This window comes from Talaromyces amestolkiae, assembly GCF_001896365.1.
Source record: "Talaromyces amestolkiae strain CIB chromosome Unknown scaffold7.1, whole genome shotgun sequence".
Lineage (NCBI taxonomy): Eukaryota > Fungi > Ascomycota > Eurotiomycetes > Eurotiales > Trichocomaceae > Talaromyces > Talaromyces amestolkiae.
This window is the reverse complement of record NW_024468043.1, coordinates 685555-706065: the sequence shown is the minus strand read 5'-3', so window position 1 is coordinate 706065 and position 20511 is coordinate 685555. Positions and strand designations below refer to the sequence as shown.

General features: G+C 47.6%; 7 protein-coding genes across 7 annotated transcripts; 4 read left to right on the top strand and 3 right to left on the bottom strand.

Annotated features, from left to right (window-relative positions):
- Positions 1-662: 662 nt before the first annotated feature.
- Positions 663-3689, bottom strand: BHQ10_004293 (uncharacterized protein; the record flags this gene model as incomplete). Its single annotated transcript, XM_040876643.1, has 7 exons — positions 663-1435; positions 1490-1959; positions 2028-2287; positions 2337-2496; positions 2545-2744; positions 2797-3062; positions 3134-3689. 7 exons carry the CDS (start codon positions 3687-3689, stop codon positions 663-665), a joined length of 2685 nt encoding a protein of 894 aa, XP_040732797.1.
- A 1691-nt stretch (positions 3690-5380) lies between these two features.
- BHQ10_004292 (uncharacterized protein) lies at positions 5381-8949 on the top strand (the record flags this gene model as incomplete). The annotated part of the gene is made up of 3 exons (XM_040876642.1): positions 5381-5503; positions 5566-5639; positions 5688-8949. The coding sequence occupies 3 exons, from the start codon at positions 5381-5383 to the stop codon at positions 8947-8949; spliced, it is 3459 nt and encodes a 1152-aa protein (XP_040732796.1).
- A 569-nt stretch (positions 8950-9518) lies between these two features.
- On the top strand, positions 9519-10903 carry BHQ10_004291 (uncharacterized protein; the record flags this gene model as incomplete). The annotated part of the gene is made up of 3 exons (XM_040876641.1): positions 9519-9928; positions 9986-10798; positions 10873-10903. 3 exons carry the CDS (start codon positions 9519-9521, stop codon positions 10901-10903), a joined length of 1254 nt encoding a protein of 417 aa, XP_040732795.1.
- A 2783-nt stretch (positions 10904-13686) lies between these two features.
- Positions 13687-14292, top strand: BHQ10_004290 (uncharacterized protein; the record flags this gene model as incomplete). The annotated part of the gene is made up of 3 exons (XM_040876640.1): positions 13687-13966; positions 14020-14124; positions 14171-14292. The coding sequence occupies 3 exons, from the start codon at positions 13687-13689 to the stop codon at positions 14290-14292; spliced, it is 507 nt and encodes a 168-aa protein (XP_040732794.1).
- An 894-nt stretch (positions 14293-15186) lies between these two features.
- BHQ10_004289 (uncharacterized protein) lies at positions 15187-16167 on the top strand (the record flags this gene model as incomplete). Its single annotated transcript, XM_040876638.1, has 3 exons — positions 15187-15286; positions 15336-15962; positions 16037-16167. 3 exons carry the CDS (start codon positions 15187-15189, stop codon positions 16165-16167), a joined length of 858 nt encoding a protein of 285 aa, XP_040732793.1.
- A 602-nt stretch (positions 16168-16769) lies between these two features.
- Positions 16770-17801, bottom strand: BHQ10_004288 (uncharacterized protein; the record flags this gene model as incomplete). Its single annotated transcript, XM_040876637.1, has 1 exon — positions 16770-17801. The coding sequence occupies one exon, from the start codon at positions 17799-17801 to the stop codon at positions 16770-16772; it is 1032 nt and encodes a 343-aa protein (XP_040732792.1).
- Positions 17802-18160: 359 nt separating this feature from the next.
- On the bottom strand, positions 18161-19411 carry BHQ10_004287 (uncharacterized protein; the record flags this gene model as incomplete). The annotated part of the gene is made up of 1 exon (XM_040876636.1): positions 18161-19411. One exon carries the CDS (start codon positions 19409-19411, stop codon positions 18161-18163), a length of 1251 nt encoding a protein of 416 aa, XP_040732791.1.
- Between the last annotated feature and the right edge of the window lie 1100 nt (positions 19412-20511).

Genomic DNA, 20511 nt, shown 5'->3' with positions numbered 1-20511 from the left:
AATATAAGGTGTATTTGGCTGGCTATTCTGTATAAACTACAAGACTGTAACAAAGAAACAAACTATATACTTGTAACGTGCGCTCAATCGTTTTTCGAACTTTGCAAAGCCATGAAAAGCAGACTTATCATCAGAACGTAACAATTCATGGTTATCACAATCGAAAACGGCAATGCGAAGGAATACAAAAACAGTCTTCCCAAAATTTGCGCCGGCGCTATGCCAAAACAACCCGTAAATGCCTAATGATAATGATCTTTCCACGAGGGATGGAAACAACAATCGAGAGGCGAGCTGAGAGTATGCTTTAGACATTGACTGTAGTGCTAAATGGACTTGATCACCATATGTCCATAGCTCTTTAGAAATGTATAAGCGGGTGAGACAGATCAAAGTGGTCTTTGTATGATCCCGATAGGAGATGGCAAGCCAAGTATCAAGCTAAGATACTGATCCTCAAGACCGGCATCAACCCGTGTAGCACACAAGACAACATAATCAGGTGTACGAGAAAGTTCAAAACTCTGGTACTAGTCTCAAGAAGCGCTTATACCTCGCGGTATCTCGAACAACTTTAAAAGCTCCTGGAATGTCCTTGAGCTTTGACTAAATCATGTCTATGAAGCACGATCAAACGTAACCAGGGCGAAGCAAGAAACCGACTAATGCCATTGCGATTGACCCATGAAGCCATCACCAAGAGCGCCATCTTCAAGAGTGCGAATAAAGTCCCTGTTGCGATGACCGGCACCTGCTCGGCTTCCACGGCGTCGCGAGTTTGAAGCAGATTCCGCATAGCCATCCGGAGGAGGAGGGTAGTACGCAGGGCTTGGCTGCAGCCTGATAGGTGCGTTAGGATCGAGATGACTAGCCACACGTTGTATGGTAGGTGGAATTCCCCCCTGCTGTGGATCGAGAGTAGTTGCTCGCTGCCTTCCAGCTCTGGTAGTTGCCTGTGCATAAAGGCTTTGCGGAGGCGCGTACTGTGGTTGCATCTGTCCTTGCATCATGCCCATTTGATGTCCATATCCTGGAGGTTGAGCAGGATAAGGTGGCGGTGCGCCTTGCTGATGAGCGGGGTACAGTCCGTTGTAAACAGGTGGTGCTTGGTTATGTGATGGCTGATGATATTGTCCCATTTGCATGGCATAGGCTGATTGTGCGGCAGACTGAGCTTGGGCCTGAGCCGCCTGAGCCGCTTGCGCAGCTCTCTGTTTGCTTGCAGCCTCTGCTTGTTGCTGTTGCTGTATGCCGGGAGCAATGCTCTTGTTGAGTGCCGAAAATTTAAGATTCATTGGAGGTACGAAAGGACCAGTAAATTTTTGTTGGGTAATGAAGGGATGCAGCTTGGCCTGCTGGGGAGACCACCGCTCCAGCGGATTGATTTGTAGCAGGCCTCGCACAAAATCAATGAATGCAACGCGGTTATTGACCTCTGTTTATTGTTAGTAACTGATTATCGTGTCCCATCGTCGATGCAGAATCTTACCTCTTTCAATTTCTGATTGCTTCATATTCTTCCTCGGCATCGCATAGCTGCGAATGATTTCTTCTAGAGTGTTTGCCTGAAAGTACTTCTTGCTAGGCTGTTCCTTGGTGTTGTGCTCGCGAGAATATTGTTCCATACTCTTCAGTCGCCACGACTTCCGGCCAAATTCATCTTGTGTCTTTTCAAAAAATTCTCCTGATTGTTTGCCCATCTCCAGCATCCACGTGGGAGGTAAACCTAACATCTCTGTAATACGAGCGACTTGATTATATTCGGACGAGCCTGGGAACAAGGGTAGACCTAGGAAAAGCTCGACCACGATACAACCTAAAGACCACATGTCGATTGCCGATGAATACGGCAAACCTAGAAGAACTTCAGGCGAACGGTAGAACCGTGACTGGATATAAGTATATACCGTTTGTCGTTCATCACACGCGGAGCCGAAGTCAATGATTTTGATAATAGGACTTTCTAGACTTTAATGCGATTCTCGTCAGCTTCTATTACACCGTCATCCCTTTGCTAACTGACTCACTTTTTCAGCAAGATATTTTCTGGTTTTAGATCGCAATGAATCAATCGAGCCTTATTCAAAAGGCTCAGACCATTGAGTAATTGCTGTGCGAATACTCGCACGAGAGTTGTACTCAGCCCGCGGAACTGATTCTGCTTGATAAGCTCGTATAGATTCACACTCAACAATTCAAAGACCAAGCACAGATGTTGCCGATGCAGGAAAGTATCCTTGAGTCGAAGGAGATGGTGGTCGTCGTTCTTGTCATACTTCTTATTGAGCTTTAAATGGTCAGCTAATGAAGTATCGCGACAAGAGTGGGAGACATACCAGGTCAAGCACGGACACCTCCATCATACTCTGGTTAAAGTAGGCCGTCTTGTTCTTCACCACCTTCACGGCCACAACTTCTTGAGTTTTGAGATTCTGGCACTTCACTACCTGTCCGAAAGTACCTTGGCCCAGTACATCGAGAATTAGGTATCGATTGCTTGGTAAAGTCAGCGGATATCATCAATGAATAAGACGGATCTCATACTTGTGACCTCCTTCTTCACTGCCTAGAATGTCATTGACATATAATATATAATCGCTATCCTCATTGTCAAACCCATCGTTCTTGACACCTTTGCTGGGCTTTGTGAGGACACGACGTGGATTGCGCGAGGACTCGTATTTGAACGTCGGGTTGCATATGCGATACGTGGCCGGTAGGTGCGTTGTAAGTGCTTGCAATGGCTAGCAACTTTGATTAATTTATTGCACACTAGGAGAATGAATAACCACTTACACTGATGAAACCTCCTTCAGGGTTTGCCCGACGAAAAGGTGGTTGCGTGTTGACCTTGGGTTTAAGCTCCTGCACCGATTTGATGCTGGAGAATTTGGGGATCGGGCCGCGACCAGGTGGCTTGTGATTGTTTTGCTGGCTCGTGTGTGGTGACTTCAACTCGGAGCCGAACGGAGCGCTCAATTGTGACGAAGCAGACGAAGGGAAATACTGATCGGGACTCATATCGGTCGACTGCAGAATAGGCAATCGGGGAACACGGGAGCCTGTACAATATCATTTCAACGTTAGTCATGAAACACAGTCGCAATCAGGCAATTGCTGAAGATAGACCGACCTGGTGGTGATTGATATCCCTGCGGGAGTGATGCATAAACACTATTTCGCGTGGGAGACTGGCGGGAACTACCTGGCCCAGAAGGCGGCGCGTTGAAGGGATTTTGGCCCGACTTTGTGGGACTCGACGAGTATGGCAGAGTTGGCGACAAAATATTCATAGGCGAGTATCGACGCGCCGCAGATGATTCTTCAGTCGGCATGTATTGCGACGACGGACGTGTACTGTGATTCAACTTCGACGAATACTTAGCACGATTGTAAGGATCAGCATCCTCCATGGGCGTATCGGCATCAGTAAAATAGTCACGCGTATGAGGCGTTGCCGCTGGAGATGAAGCCATCGATGCTGACTTCGAATTGGAGCCTCCACTGGAAGCTTGCGCGGCGGTTATTGGAGACTGGTAACTCTCATAAGTATAACCCGCGGGTGCTTGAGCCTGTTGCTGGCCATTGTATTTTGTGTTCAATCGATAGGGATTCTGGCTCGTCGAAGTATCGTGATGAACGGGGTGACCTGACGAGAGATCCCCGTAAGACTGCCACTGAGAGTCCATGGCGTGGCGCTCGGCGTCAAACTCACTGTCATGCGGAGGGAGTAGAATTCTGGGTTAACAAAGCACTTGGCGCGAGGATATTTTCAAATATATCTGAATTGTCGACGGCGCTAAACCAGGGTGAAATGGGAGCCGGGTTGGGTACGCAGGCACGTCACCGAGCCGCTCACACTGTTGCGGACTGTACAGGCGACGTAGAGCAGAACGGCGGGGGKACGGCGKCTGACGCAAGCGAGCAGCGGGTGACGCGTGGAATGGGTGACTTGTTGTTATAAAGAGGCGCAGCTAATCATCATCTAGAATCCTCTACTGATAGCCTTCGCAAGAGGGAGGGCGAAGAAGAAAGCCGAGCACCAATTTGTCCGAGATGGTTGTGCAAGGAGAGTTGGAGAGGATAAAGGTCGTTGTCATGGACCGAACGAACCTAACTAGAGTAGCCGATTGTCGTTGGGCGGCCAGCTGGGTGGAAATGATTAATGACTGGTGCAGTGTAAAAAGCACGGGAGCTGACAGGCTAGACTCAATCGAAGCTAGCCCTCACTGGGGATCGGCTGCGACTAGGATCGATTTGGGCTTTCAGCCTGAACGGATGACGATGGTGGATGGAATCCGAAGTCTTTACGGAGTACTCTGCAGCGAATAAGTATGGAGATAAAGGATGCCTCCCAATGGCGGATAGGTAAGAGAAAAGGGAGCGAAAAGCAAAATGAATGCAGCTGGAGAAGAGGGGAGAAATGGTGGTGGAGGAGGAGGGAGGTTGGGGTTGGGCGGGAGTAGGAGCGGGCAACTACAGGAAAGAGCAACCCAGATTGACAGCTCCTTCCTCCGGGTTACTTTTTTCAGCGATTATTGCTAATTATTGGACGTGTGTATCACCGTATTTCTATAGCTTCTACTCCGTATAAATGCCTACAATCGCTTCAATCAATGCGCATCACACTGATCCTTTCTTGCCGCCACGACTGGTCATTGTAACCGAGAATCGGATGTGCTACATGGATAAACCTGCCGATGTCATTGTGCTTCAACATGCGTATCGAACTGGACTGGCTGTAAGAGCTCTGTTCAGCCGCAAGCTGGTATACTGCCAATAGCTCATACCTAAGCGAATAGTGCAGCGACTTGAGACTCGGTATTGGCGCTGTTCCACATGACGACACGAGTCGAGTTACAGAGCCGCTGGAGCAAAAGACGCGCACTGCCTTTGTCTTGCAATGCGCTGGCTGGGGTCAATTGATGGAGAAATAGTAACTGTATAGGCAGAAGAATGGCATTGAAATTAGAACAGTCGCAAATCCCATGTATACTATATTATGTCCAGGTGTAATTAATTGAGTTGGAGTAGATCGATGCTGACTCATGGGTAAGGCAACAGCAGTGGAGGCGGTGACCGACGCCACATGATTCTGCCGCTCATACTGCGCCGATGTCATTGTTCACTTGCTCTTTTTCTTGCGACACTTGACTTTTGTCCCAAAATCATCTTGATATGAGATTGAAAAGCGGTTTGAAGACACCCCTGGCGACTTAATTCGACCCATACACCAATCAGTCCCTCAATATCAAGTGAATGAGAGCTCCATTCGGTCATGACTGCTTTCCGCCTGCTGTAGTTGCACTTCGCTCGCCCACCAAGTGGCACGACTTTGAGCAAAATTCACGGATTTCTGCCTCGCAGATAATCTGCCGTTATGCAGTCTGATGCCACTGATCCCACGCTCAACACATCATTAACCGATGAGACCGCAAAGCTGCGCGAGCTTGAGGCAAATATTCGAGATCAGGATGAGCTCGAAAGGGAGCTTGGTCGTCAGGTAATAGCATTTTTCCTCTTATCATAAGTGCATATTTGTCTAATAGAACACTGGATGCACAGGCCGACCAGCTTCTTATCGAACAAGCCGACGAGCGAGACCAGAAACGGATCGAACGCACAACAAAGGAGAAGCTGTAAGCGATTAGAGCTCGCGCAGCGCAATCAAAATTGACTTTCAGTAGAAAAATAGAAGACCAGATTCTAAAGCTCTATCACCGTTTGGAGCAACGTGTTGGACCTGCCCAAAGAGTGCGCATCGAATCAGACATTGCCAAGGCACAAAATGAATTATCTTCACTCGAAAACGATCTTAAGGAAATACAGGAACGCATTGACAATCGCCATGAAGAGAAGGATATTGAAGCGAATGTCGAATCCGGGCGACTGCCAAACGAGTCCAGACGAGAGTACCTCATTCGAACGGGAAAAATTACACCTTTCTCAAAGATGGGAACTGGCCCGAAAGAGGGACCACTAGCAAGTTTACATGATGCTTTGATAGATGCCGAGGACGAGCGCGATGAAGCCGAAGCTCTACGTGATGCCTCCCGAAGAGCTGCGGTCTCTCATCGAAACTTGAGACTCCCGGGTATCGACATCAGTGACGTCAGCGAGATCACTTCTGACGGTATATCTGATTCGGATAAATCACGGAAGAGGAAACGAGCGACACAGGATCATCGTAAGGATCGCACCAAACGGACACGAAATGTCGATCCAGAGGCAGAAGACGATAGTTACGTAGAAAGTGACTATTTATCATCCTCAACGGACGAGTTTGATCCTACGCCCGGAGAAGTCCGCGAAAGGCAAAGTAGCAAAAAGTATACAGATGATGTAGAAGATCTTCGAGGATTGGATGATGGGAACGAAGAGTTTTATCAAACTCGATTAAAGCGCTGGGTACGTCGTCGCGCGGCCGCCCGCAAGAGAGTAACCGATTCAGAAATCAAAACGGAAGAGCCTGAACAGATAGATATCATAGAAAGAAGCTCTACGGAGGAATGGTTACTACCTCATCCTACGGTTCCCGATGCTGAATATGACGGGGGCTATCGTGTACCTGGTGATATATTTCCTGTCCTTTTTGACTATCAAAAGACTGGTGTGCAGTGGCTTTGGGAGCTTTACCAGCAGCAAGTTGGGGGTATTATTGGTGATGAGATGGGTCTGGGAAAGACGATTCAGGCCATATCTTTTCTAGCCGGTCTTCACCATAGCGGAAAGCTGACCAAACCGGTGATCGTCGTTGCTCCCGCAACTGTCATGAAGCAGTGGGTGACAGAGTTTCACCGATGGTGGCCGCCTTTTCGAGTTTCCATTCTGCATACATCGGGAAGTGGTATGATTAACGTTCGAAGCGAAAGCAATCGCGAGAACGCTTTGAACGATGAAATGTGGGATCCAAATCGACCTTATACCATGACCAAAGCTCAGAAGACTGCGAAGAAGATTGTACAGAGAGTAGTTGAGGAAGGGCATGTGCTGGTCACGACGTATTCTGGCTTGCAGACGTATGCACCTGTTTTGATTCCCGTCGACTGGGATTGTGCTATTCTTGATGAAGGGCACAAGATCCGCAACCCGAATACTTCGATTACAATTCATTGTAAAGAATTGCGTACCCCTCATCGACTGATTTTGTCCGGTACACCCATGCAAAATAACCTCTCTGAGCTTTGGTCACTCTTTGACTTTGTTTTTCCAATGCGTTTGGGTACGCTGGTTGACTTTCGAAACCAGTTCGAGTTTCCTATCCGTCAAGGAGGTTATGCGAATGCAAGTAATTTGCAAGTCCAGACAGCAGCTCGATGTGCCGAAACTCTGAAAGATGCCATCAGCCCTTATCTTCTCCAACGGTTCAAGGTCGATGTCGCTTCCGACCTGCCAAAAAAGAGCGAGCAGGTGCTATTCTGCAAGCTCTCTCCACTCCAAAGAAAGGCTTACGAGCAATTTCTGAATTCACAAGAATGTAACTCGATTCTTGCCGGTCGACGACAGGTTCTATACGGAGTTGATATGCTGCGTAAGATCTGTAACCACCCAGACCTTGTGACACACAAACTTTTCTCCGCGACAACCGGCTATGGAGACCCTTCCAAATCCGGAAAGATGAAAGTCGTCAAAGCGCTGCTAGAACTGTGGAAGGATACTGGACATAAGACGCTATTGTTCGCTCAACATCGCATTATGCTCAACATCCTCGAGAAATTTGTAAAAATATTACCAGGTTTCAACTATCGGAGAATGGATGGCGAGACTCCGATACATCGGCGCCAACCTCTCGTTGATGAATTTAACAATTCACCAGATATACACGTTTTCTTACTCACTACCAAGGTCGGTGGCTTGGGTGTCAATTTGACAGGGGCCGATCGAGTTATCATCTACGACCCGGATTGGAATCCGTCAACTGATATGCAAGCCCGAGAAAGAGCGTGGCGGTTAGGTCAAAAGAGGGAAGTCACAATCTATCGTCTAATGACAGCTGGAACGATCGAGGAGAAGATCTATCACCGACAGATATTCAAACAGTTCCTGACGAACAAGGTTTTGAAAGATCCAAAACAGCGGCAGACCTTCGAGATGAGCAATCTACACGATCTTTTTTCGCTGGGAGAAGAAGGTCAAACGGAGACTAGCAGTATGTTCAAGACGGAAGTCACATATCAAGAAAAAGACGAACCAAAGGAAAATATCAAGACGGAGCAAGCGACTGAAACCGATGAAAAAGAAATCCAAAAAGTTGAAGGAATAGCAGCAGTTGAACACTTCCACGACGACACCGATGAAACTAATGCCAAGGATGAAGGAAACGGAGCCCCCAAATCCGAAGCCCGTCTCATGGAAACCATCTTTGCACAATCAGGCGTCCACTCCGCGCTCGAACACGACCGAATTGTCAACGGCAAGAAAATCATCGCCCCAGACAAAAGCATCATTGAAGCCGAAGCCAAACGTCTCGCTGCAGAAGCAGCCGAGAAACTCCGCAAAGCTGAACAAGCCGCCCGTCAAGTTCCCGTCGGCACTCCAACCTGGACGGGACAATTCGGTATTGCCGGCCGACCAGAAGAACGACCTCGCTCAGCATTTGGCGGAGCAGCCAGTGTTGCACGGGGTGCTGGCGCTGGACCTTCCTCAGCCAGTATACTCGCCAATCTAGCCAACCGAACGGGAGCACGAAGTCGAACCAGCAGTCCACGCGACAGCCCTGTCCCTGGAGGCGGTCGCCCTGATTTCATGTCTATGATTCGCGATTACATGATTGCGCAGGGCGGTTCGGCATATACGCAGATGCTGATTGATCATTTTAATCGGTTCTGTACTACGCCTCAACGATCAGCTGAGTTTAAGGAGACTCTCAAAACGGTTGCTACTCTAGAAAAGGGTGGACGTAACGGGAGGGGGAAGTGGTTGCTGAAGAAGGAGTATGCAAAGCGGTGATCACCTTGATGCTTGATGCTTGATGAGTTATGGGTTAGGTTGGTTGGCTGGTTGGATGGTTGGTTGGTTGGTTGGTCTTTCTCTTAACGTCCAAGGCCTTTTCCCACCAGGGGATTGGGGTCCATGGGATTCGAAGGCGTTATGGGTTATGATCATAGATGTTTTAAATAGATGATATCATTAATGATGTACGATAAGACTTGGATATTACATATAGTCAGTAGATATTGACACTAGCAATCCGCGAACTGATACCCCGAAGATGTCTCAATCCCAGAAAAGAAGATCCACCACCATTCCTAGTAGGGCCCACACACTATTGACTTGTTTGCTCAGCTCGTGTAATGACCTGACGTATGTTGTAGTTTGCCAGCTACGGACCTGCTGATTTCGGACGATAATGTCTTGAACAACATCAAGCATATTTCTTTGTCATACATCAAATAACCTCATGTGTAAGGCTTTCTTACAAAAGTCTCGCTTCTAAATCTTTTTTTGAGCTTTCTTCAATCCCTTTTCAGCTGCCATTCCAGAATTGGGGTTCGTCCGCCTACAAGCACACAATCAACATGGACAACCCTCAAGGCCAGCAAAAAGCCGTTCTCGCCTTCCGCAAAGCATGGAAAAGCGCACCATGGATCCCAATATCAAAAATGCAAGCACTATCCTTCCGCGAAAGACCTTTGGAAGGTTCAACCGTGGTCAGCAAAGTGCAAATACCTCGTTCAGCTGAGGAGGAAGCGGAATCACTGAGAGTCAAAGTATGGGATGCCTTTAAATCAAAGGCTGAGGGGATAGAAAAACTTGATCCTCCGGCGGCTTGTTCTTGCTATGATGGGGAGTGGATTGGGGTCGACAATGAGCGCAAGACGACGCGGGATGCTCAAGACGGAATGACTGAACAAGGAAAATACAATCTTATCGAGCAAAACCGACGAAATGATTTGACTTTTTTCTATCTTTCTGGAGGTGCATGGTTGTAAGTATGATACATCGTGCGAGATTTCAATTGATATATTGCTGAATGCTGAATTAGTCGCGCTGGCCCTCCTGGAGCACGACCACTGATCAAGAAACTATGTGAACAAACTGGATGTCGAGCATTCACCTTCCAGTATCGCTTAGTCCCACAATACACTCTTCTCACACTCGTCCTTGATGTCTTGACTGCCTATTTCTACCTCCTATCCCCACCTCCTGGCTCCTTCCATACACCTATCGACCCAAAGAAATTAATCCTCGTCGGAGAATCCGGGGGCGGAATCCTACATCTTGACATTCTCCAATTCATTCAGTACATCTACAATAGCGACAGCAACACCACTTTAAAGACAAATCCACAAATGCATTTCTTCGGCCGAGACGTGACTCCCACCATGCCCGCTGGATGCGCAATAATATGTCCCGGCGCCGACATCGCATTATCACTACCGTCAGTCAAAAAGTACGAGAAAACCGACTGGTTATCCGAACGCGCACCATGGCTCGAACCAAACTTCCCAGCAGACTCAATCTGGCCCTCTAACCCTCCTCGCGGAGACCTGCACTGCGATAACTCGGCTTTGTGTCATCCATTTGTCGACCCGTCTACACACACCGATTGGCGTGGTATGCCACCAATGTGGATTGCGTGTGGCGGAGAGACGTATTCGGATGGAATAAAGTTCCTGGTAAGGAACATGAGGGCATCTGGTGTGTCGATTAGGTTTGTGGAGTATGAGTTTATGCCGCATGTGTGGAATGTGGTTATACCTACCTTGCCGCAGAGTAGGCATGTTATGAAACTCTGGGCGGATGCTTGTTTGGAGTTGGGAGCTTCTGCTGTGGGTAAAAGACAGTCGGAGGCCTGGTATGTTAGATTGGGAGATTTGAGAATGGTTCTCAGAAGGTTTGATGAATTGTTGGATTTGACTAATGAGGAAGTGCTGACGAGGATGAGGGCTGCGAGGGATGAACTTGCAAAATTTGTATGGAGAGGTTCGGCTGTGAGACTATGAGCACTAGTATATCTATGCAGGCATAATTGGGATGAACCCTCTATCCAAACTTCCAGTATCTGACCTTGAGCTTCTACATATATGAMCCCTCTGGCGTGCGAGCCGCTACTAAATACGGCCTTCACCATCACCTGGTCAGCACCAGGAGGATCGCACATGTAAGAATCAAACCACTCCTTTAAACGCACCTCAATAACACTTTGGTCATCCCCCTCCGCACCCCAAACAACTACAACCTTGAACGGCGGCTCCGCCTTGCCTAATAACCCCTTCCCACTACGACTTTGTGCGCTCCATCCCATTACACAAAAACAGCATCAACATAGCCAGTTCCAATCCAAGCAATGACTCATCCGTATCCGACAGGACCAATTCGTTGATAAGGAGACGAGAGGTAGAAGTCATCGCTTTCGCGGTGATGGATAGGATTTTCAGGGGGGGAAGATTGTCCCAGTGGTGGAGGGCGGATTTGAGGTAGCATATATCAGCTCCTGTTACATATATCAGTATAATACCCTTGATCCAAGTAAAAGGGTACGGAATGATGGATTTACCATGTACAAGCTGCCTAGTGAAAGAATCATACTCCATCGTCCTAAACCTTGCGTCAAGTCGGGACACCCCATCCTCTCTATCAAGTTGCGATAACGTCTCTCTTAAATCCTGCAAAACAAGCTCACACTCCACACCCGGAAACCTCTTTGGAAATCGTTCGAGATCGACGCCCTGATTCCCTCCAATATCGATAACCACCATCTTGCCCGCTTGTCGTTGCGACGAAGCTTGAATCGTTCTCTGCTCGAATGGGTATCTAATGTGCCATGGAACAGAGAGGACTTTACTGCGATATGTCATACTATCATCAAACCTCCTTCTTCCATTGCGCATTCTTCTGGAAAGTTTCCCAGACTGTCTCACCCATGGCGTAGTCGTATGATGTTGCAGGACTTTTTCTGTTGGAGGTATTTGTCACATTTTTCTTGCAAAGGGGAATTGTATGGCATTTCTATACCTTATTCCATTAGCATACGTAAGTAGCTTACAAGGGAATACTCTGTTGGAAGTCGGAAATGGAGGAGGACGTACGAAGTTATGAAACCCCCTTCCGCTCCAGGTTGGGTCTGGCATATAGTATACGCATTCGCCGTGTAGGTTTGAATCCCTGCTTCACTTGCCCTCCCCATCGCATTCACTAATCTCATCACGCGAGCTTTGAAAAGTACAATGGTATAACCTTGGTATAAGGACTATTAAACAACAAAAGATTGGTCATATCCAGACATCCCTGCCAAGTCGCGCGCTGTAAGACTTTTGTCTTGATTGTCTGCTAGCAGTTTGCGAAGACCCATTTCGGCCGCTGCGAGTGTGCAGATATTCCAAGAGGACGGATCATTCTTAGTGCAGTGTCGAGAACATTCTGTATGTTTTTGAGGGAAGATGTGTCCCTGGGATCATTGTATCGACAGCCTTTTGTATGTCTGTGGCTAACTGGGTGAGACGTGCTTGATCAGCCATATTTGCGATTTATGAAATTCTCCGCGTAGAGATTTGAATTACAGATTGCAAGATCAATTGGGTTTGGTATCCTAATTTTCTACGGGAACAGCTCCAAGACTTGATCAGCTGGTACCCGGTCGGTACATATTTCCTGAACGCTGAGCGTGAGCAGCTATATATGGAATTGCCAACACCCTAAACCCAGAGATCAGTGCTGAATGAATACTGCCAACATCGAAGTTGTCTCTTTGGGATTAGTCTTCGTTGTACTCGTACGAATTAATACAAATTTGCGAATTGGCGTACACAATCCATACACTCTTTGGAAATCAAATTGTATAGACCAGTACTACGGTGAAAGGCATAAAATTAAAGGCTCATCCTTACCTAGGTATGGAGCATTAGACTCTCGTAATCCCATGCCTGACTCAACGAGCTAAATACGTATGCAATGGTAACCATGTACTTGGAGATGTACTATGAAATTGGAACGAGTGAAGCAGCGGGCCTCGGGTCCATATTTCAGATTTCATTGCTGGTACAACCATGGATCCAAAGACTGATGATGCACCTGTTTCCATTCTATACGGTCCACTTGATGTCAATAAACCATCATGCGTCCACTTATTGTCTGATCCATGGTTGTATACTATGTACCATGGATGTGATATATGTACGTACAAGCTGTGCTCCAAGACGGCCTGAACCCAAAACAGATAATGCGATACATATTCTACTTTTGTACCTGTAGTATACTTCTGTACAATTACGATGACTCATGATATACCCAACCATAGATACCTTCAGCACTGACCCAACCAGCTGATCACCAAGAAACATCGACAAAACACACTGCCAAGAGACATGTCTCATCTTCGATACTGCTAGTTCCAATGACTCGTACGTATTGTTTTGTTTCTCCGAGATGATCAGGTGTTGCTCGAGACATTGCCATTGGACAGAGAGAAGCACCAAGGGAGATGTTCAAATGAACAGGAGAACACCCCACAGAGACAGCCAATAGAGCGAGCATGGGATAATGAAGATGTACCTCTAGCGCTGCAGAGTATGGGGTGGTACACGCATAGCCGAGACATGATCGACACGCTGCTCCGCCCAACGTCATAACCTCTAACCTCGTCAGTCTATGATTATGGCTATATAAGAGCTCTGTGCATCGGACATTCTCAATTATCAACATATCTTCAAAGTAATAATACTTCCTCTACTCATCCACTACAAAATGCTCTTCACACAATTTGCCCTGGCTGCTGCCACCCTCGCGGCCGGCTCCCTCGCAGCTCCTAGCGAATTCTATCTCAAAACCACTGGCTCCAACATCACTGCCCACAACAACCTCTACGTCGAAGCCTACCACACGGGCGCCGGTCTGGGCGATCCCGTCTTGACCACTGTTACTGCAAATGCCGGCCACTTTTACCTGAACGAGACATATCTGCAGATGGATATTGGACAAGAGTATACTTATGGCTTTGATGTTGGCGGTGCCACCAACTATGCTGGTGAGTAGCCTTCAAATAGTATCTGATATTCGAGGATGTGCTGACGTTCATAGCATGGGAATTTGTCGAAATTAATGCAGGACAGGGAGTGTCCGGCTTCGAGTTGGAAAATAACAACACGCTGACCTGGAACAGCACTGAATTCGGTGGATGGCTCGGTAATACTCCCTCTTTGTGTTTGTTGACTATGGCTAACGTATTTAGCATGCGACTGGTGGCACGGAGCACCACAACTCTTCTGGCTCATCGCTTATGAAGAGGGTGATATCTCATACCCCTCCTCGTGTAGCGAGGTCGACCTCATTCCAGCGGCTATTAGTTCTTGATTCGTGAAATGTTATGATGAATTCTTGATGACGTGCATTGATGATTGTGTTTGCGTCGAATAATGATTGTATCTGTATATAAGTATGATAGATAGATAATGCATATAAATTTTGCATATGACTTTCAGGATATCGTATTCGAGTAAAGGATTGTTTATGACATATGACATGGAGAGATGGGACAGAATGATGCAACAGGATGGTAAAAGAGGAAATATGAATAAACAACTAACCCGAATAGACTAGCCTGACTCACTGTCTTAGACTTGCAGAAGATCAGCCAATAACCGGCTAGTTGGCCTGGAGAATGAGGACCTCGGCATCTATCTTGAGCCAATAGCATCCTGGGGGAATAGTATATGCTAAGCCTATACAAGTATAACGCGTCTATAGCTGAACCATTGCCCGATCAGTGTTCAATAATAGCACCCGCTAACCCCTTGTGGCTACCAGATCCCATCTCTGCCTTAGTCCTCAGGCCACGACAGGGTGTCTCGAACAATCTTTCTTCTTTCTGTTGTTTCACTCCCTTGACATTTATCTTCAACATTTACTCTATCGTCGTTTTTCTTCTATTTTCAGTTCTGCATCACCTTCGAATTCACTCGCTTCGTTCGACCTTCGCTAACCCCGATTCATTCACGGCAAACGTTCGCTCGCTTGCTGCTGCCGTCTTTGTTTTGTTTGTCCCGCCGATTTTCATCCCTTGTCTCACCCTACTTCTTCAACTACGGAGTGAAAAAAGACACCCTTGATTGACCAACAGGACACTCAGGCTACCTTTTGAGTAACTTCCGCTGTCAATAACATCTTCCCTGGGTTTTAGCCGATCGATTGAATCAACCCTTTCTTCGGACACCCCTTCACGGGGATTGTTTTCAGTCAATACACATCATGCGTTCCTTTACGATATTGAGTGTGATTTTCAGCCTGGTGCTTCTGGCATCAGTGGCATGGTCATCTGCCAATATGTATGACGATATTTTGAAACGAGGTCAGTCAGATGTACACCTCACTCGATGCAAGTCTAACATATCTAGCAGATTCATCAACAATCACAGACACAGCGACCACGGGCTCAGACACGCAAACTGCGAGTGGTACCGACACGGCCGCCAACACAGCCTCAGACACAGCAACAACAGGCACAGGCACAGGCACAGGCACAGGCACAGGTGGAACAACATCTACCGGCACTGACACCGGCACTGCCACTGGCACCACCAAAGGAACCAACACCAAAACCACCAGCACCACAAAATCAACCTCCATCTCGGTCGACCCCGAATGGCCCGCCGGCGGCGCGTCCATGACCAACCCAGCCTCAACTTCAACCACATACTACAAAATCGGGCAAAACATCACCTTCGGCTGGAATTTTACTTCTGTCGAAGTCACCCCCACAGCCGTCGACGTAATCGCCTCTTGCAGCTCGAACCGCGCCACATACACGCTCGCCAGCAACGTCACTTACTCGAACGCGACATCTGTGATTTGGGAAACGGATAACTACGGGCCCGATTCGCAGAGTCCGCTTCTTACGGCGCATTATACCTTGATTATATATGAGGCCGGCACATCGCCGACAGACGTTGCGGGTGCGGGAGAGTTGGGGCCTGCGTCGTATACGTTTGCGATGTATGCTACGCAAAGTTATACGCCTTTAGCCAGTAAGCCTTTCTAACCTCTTACTTTGTCACTTCGACTTTGCCTGTGTTATAAGAGACTAATGGATTTGTTCTAGGCTATGTATGCGTAACCTGCAACTCAGCCGTGTCAACAATGGACCGACAAGCCCTCGGCTTCATTCTCGGCATGGTCGCCATTACTATTTTCTCATTCAATTCATTCACCGGTGGACTCGGACTTTTCTGATCTCGCCACTTTTCGTGGCAATTATGCATATAATAAACCTACGACGCAACTTCTTGTCTGCTTTTTTTATTTGCATACATATAAACATACTAATGGGTTTCGGTTGAAAAGCGTGTTTTACTTCATCTTTGTTATTCCGAGAGTTTGTATGAGATGTACTGGCATGGGTGTTTGGGCGTTTTGCTCAGTTTAGTTTTATGGCAATGAGCATATTCGAAGTTTCGTTCGTGTATGGAATTATTCCAGACTTATCAAGAATGATGTTTACTATTTCAACTGGAGATTTCCATAGAAGATGATGAATGAAATCTATCCGTTTCACTTATATTTGAATAACCTCCCTAGGTAGGTAGCTGATACTCGTTATATACATCCAACATGATACCCCTCCCAGACAACGCCTTCCTTACCGTTAGCAGTCCCATTAGCATCACCATCGCCAGAAGTGGTAGTAGTAGACGAAGCAACCGCCCTCCGCAGAACAGGTAACTGAGCCACCGGATCCGTCAATTGATTACACGATTTACACGGCTTACTCCTTATATCTGCGTATGAGAGGATTAGTTCCTGTCATCAGTGAGTTAGTATCCTTTCCTTTCTGCTCAAATAATTGATGGGAGGGGACGAACGAGTAAGAATCGCAAATCCCATTTCCGTGGCCTGGAGTTGAGTTGGGCCACGATTGCGGATTCGAGGCGGCTGGTAACTGTTCCTGATAAGGCGGTTTTTGAGTGTTGACGGGTTGAGACGCGCCATTCTGGGAGGGATGTCTTGTTTGTAGCATTGCTGGTAGTGGTGGTGCTGGTGGTGGATGGAGTGGCAGTACTCTCAGTGGTGAGCGCTTCTTGAATCTCGAATGCGAGGCCCGCTAATCCAAGCGAGACGATGATCGTGGATTCGTTCCTTGTACTCGCGACCCTGAACCCCGGGACCTGTCTAGCCTGAAAGGACTCTACAACCGATTTGGGCGAGGCTGTTTCCTCTTTTGATCCGTATATGGACGACGGGAACTGCGCCTCACCATCATCCACCTCTACCTCCATCTGCACCACCCCTGCTCCATCATGTTTCTGTTCTTCCAGATCCATCCCCCTCAACACCTCATCATATTCAACCCTCCACATCCCCGCCGCCCCTTCCTGCGGAAACGCGCCTTTCGTCTCGGCCAACTTCTCATCTACTTTGCCCCAAATGGCTTGCATATCGGCGCTGTTCCATAAGCTCTTAAAGTCATTGATCTCGGCGACGCCTTCGATTGCGGATTTGCGGAGTGCGGCGCTCAGGGCTTGCGGATTGCGCGGTATTGGGGTTGAGGAAGGTGAAGGTGAGTTGAGGAGGCGCGGGTTGACAATTGGATTCAAGGGGGAGAGGAGTCTATCTGGTAAGAGGGTGCGGAGTTCGTGGATCTGTATACACCACAAGATCGTGCTTAGTATTTGTGAATGGTGGAGCGGAGAGAATATGGGGAGCGGAGAAGGGCGGACCTTGGATTCAAGTTCCTGCAGCTTTGCTAGGGACGAAATGAGTTGTCGCTCCGAGTCCCAGTCTATAGATTGAAATTGCTGGTTCAGTGTAGGCTGTTGCTCGTCTTCGAGCTTTATGGCCACGGTCCCGTTTGTGGTGTTTTGGGACATTGCGTTGAGTGAATGGATGCTTGAAATGGAGATTCAGACCGTAGCTTCTGGAGAGTGAACGTGCGGACTTGGAAATGATTCAGTGATATATTCTATTTTAAAAGAGTGTGGAAGTGAGATCAAAGCTATATATCCACCCTAACGATGTTGCGGCGTGTTTGCTTTGTGTAGTGAAAACAATAATGTCGAGTCCGCGCAAAGCGGAGATATGCGCCACACATGTCAATCCATGTCAAGCCACTTGTGGCTGATACATACTGAACTATTGGACGCTCCTATTTCTTGACTGTACTTTACAAAATGCAATGATTATTTAACGCTATCATAAATCATGAGAGGAGACAAACACTATATAACAATCAAGGAGAAGGCACACCCCCCGTACCAAACAACTCCATATGAATCCTATCCGTCGACACACCCTGCTCAGCCAACGCCTTGGCCGTGCCAGTCATCAATCCCAACGGTCCACAGATATAGTACTGCGTCGCGGCATCATCGAGATACAATTTCCCATCCTTGGCTAAAGAGTCAATGGAAATAGGACCCTTGACGTGATAATCCTCTCCTTGCTTTTCCTCTGCAGTGGGCGAGGTGTTGAAAAGCGTAACCTCTAGAGAAGGATGCTGCTTTGAGAGCGACAAAACGTGATCTTTGAAAGCGCGTGATTTGGCTTGTCGCGCGCTGTGCACAAAATGGACTTTGCGTTTGTCGGCGGTTGAGCCGGAAGTCACTGTGTTTAGTATCGCTGTTAATGGTGTAAGGCCCACACCAGCAGCAAGCAGGACAATAGGGGAGGAAGATTCGGCATCAACAAGGAAAAAATCGCCGTGTGGGTGCGAGACTTGGACTGTGTCGCCTTCGTTCTTGAAGTCGTGCAAAATATTCGAAATGTAGCCCGGGTTGTACTTGGCGTCTGGGTGGCGGGGGTCAAGCCCTGATTCCTTCTTGACGCTGATACGGTAGTAATCTGGTGAATGCTTGTCGCTTAACGAGTACTGTCGAGCTTGCATATATTCCAGATCTGGTACATTCATGCGCACCGAGATATACTGTCCAGGCTTGAAAGCAGGCAAAGCCTGTCCATCGACTGGCTTCAAGTAGAAAGAGGTGATAACATCCGATTCAGGCACTTTCTTCTCAATCTTGAATTCGCGCCAGTCTCGCCATCCCTCGCCCTGTTTATAGAGCTCTTCTTCCTTTGCAATAAACAGATCTGCGAGTTGCCAGTATGCAGCGGCCCAAGCATCGTGAATCTCGGGCGTTAGGGCATCACCTAGAACCTCACCCATAGCAGCGAGCAGGTACGTACCGACGACTTTGTAGTGCTCTGGTTTAATGTACAGGGAAGCATGCTTGTTGGCGATGTTCTCAACAGCAGGGCCCAAAACACCGAGGTTGTCGATGTTGGCAGCATAGGCATACAATGCACCGGCCAAGGCGCGTTGCTGGTGGCCATTCAGCTGGTTGGTGGTGTTGAAATAATCATTCAAGTCTGGGTTTTCCGTCAGCATGTTCTTGTAGAAGACGGTGGTGATGGTGGTGCCATGTTCCTGGACTACAGGCACGGTGGCCTTGATGATGTTGATCTGGTCTTCGGTGAGAGGCATACTGATATAGTATGACTTAAATGATGCTATTGTCTCAATGTCTGAATAATCATTATCATAACCATAATCGACAGACGGGATGAAGCATTTTATACGTGCTACCATGTCTTAGCTGACAATCATAATGGCAACATTTATGACCACAACGTACGTTGCGGACCCACAATTGGCCTCTCTCATCGAATCGCGGACTTTCTATTAGAAATTCTTTGCTACTTCTGAACCTTGAAGCTATGACAGATACTTCATAGACTGTGGTTCGGTACGTTACCGACTTGCGTAAAACACCAAGTCTTCTTAGGTAAAGGTCGCCGACCAACGACCGACACTAAAAGGCAGGTCATTTGATATAAAAGTCCGCTTCAGACGGCACTTTGGATTGTGCCTGGTCGGGAGGACTAGGAGAATTACGAGATATTTGACACCTTGGGCCAGGGGTACGTTCGAAAAATTTTCGCGCAGTGCCTGAATCTCCGCGGACGAGGAACCGGCGCATGATGGTGTTTTCTCGGCTTTGGTGGTGCCACTGACAAAACAATGAATTGAAGCGGCCGGAGCGGGAATCGTGGGTAATTGAGATCCGCGGAGAAAGCGATCTATTCGATTACATTGTATAAGCAGTTCCACAATTTAATTTTTGACAAATTCATGGAGAGAGAGAGAGACAGAATGAGATGGAGAGGGCCGAGAACATGACGMCCTGCCGATAAGAGATAGGAGTGCCGCTTATCGCGATAAGTCGGAACTTTCTTCCGGGACTTAGCGTCGTCGGTGCCTCAGGATGCATTTTGCTGCCTGGGTTCTCAGGAAGCGTTAAATGTGTCTGCAGGAGATATGACTGACTGGTACGCGATAGTAGTGATGATCAAAGATAACAGACACAACACTTACTAGATTACGTGACTCAATCTGCCCATGATATTAGACCATCAGTCCTTGAATGGTGCGCTTCTGGGATTGGATCTGATAGATCTATCTAGACTGCAGATGTAGTCAATTAGAATCACCCACCATCCCTTATTAGGCAACTGAGGGTTTGATCATCAGCCATACGAACTACTCTATAGTATAGAACGACACATCCATCAAGATTAGTCACA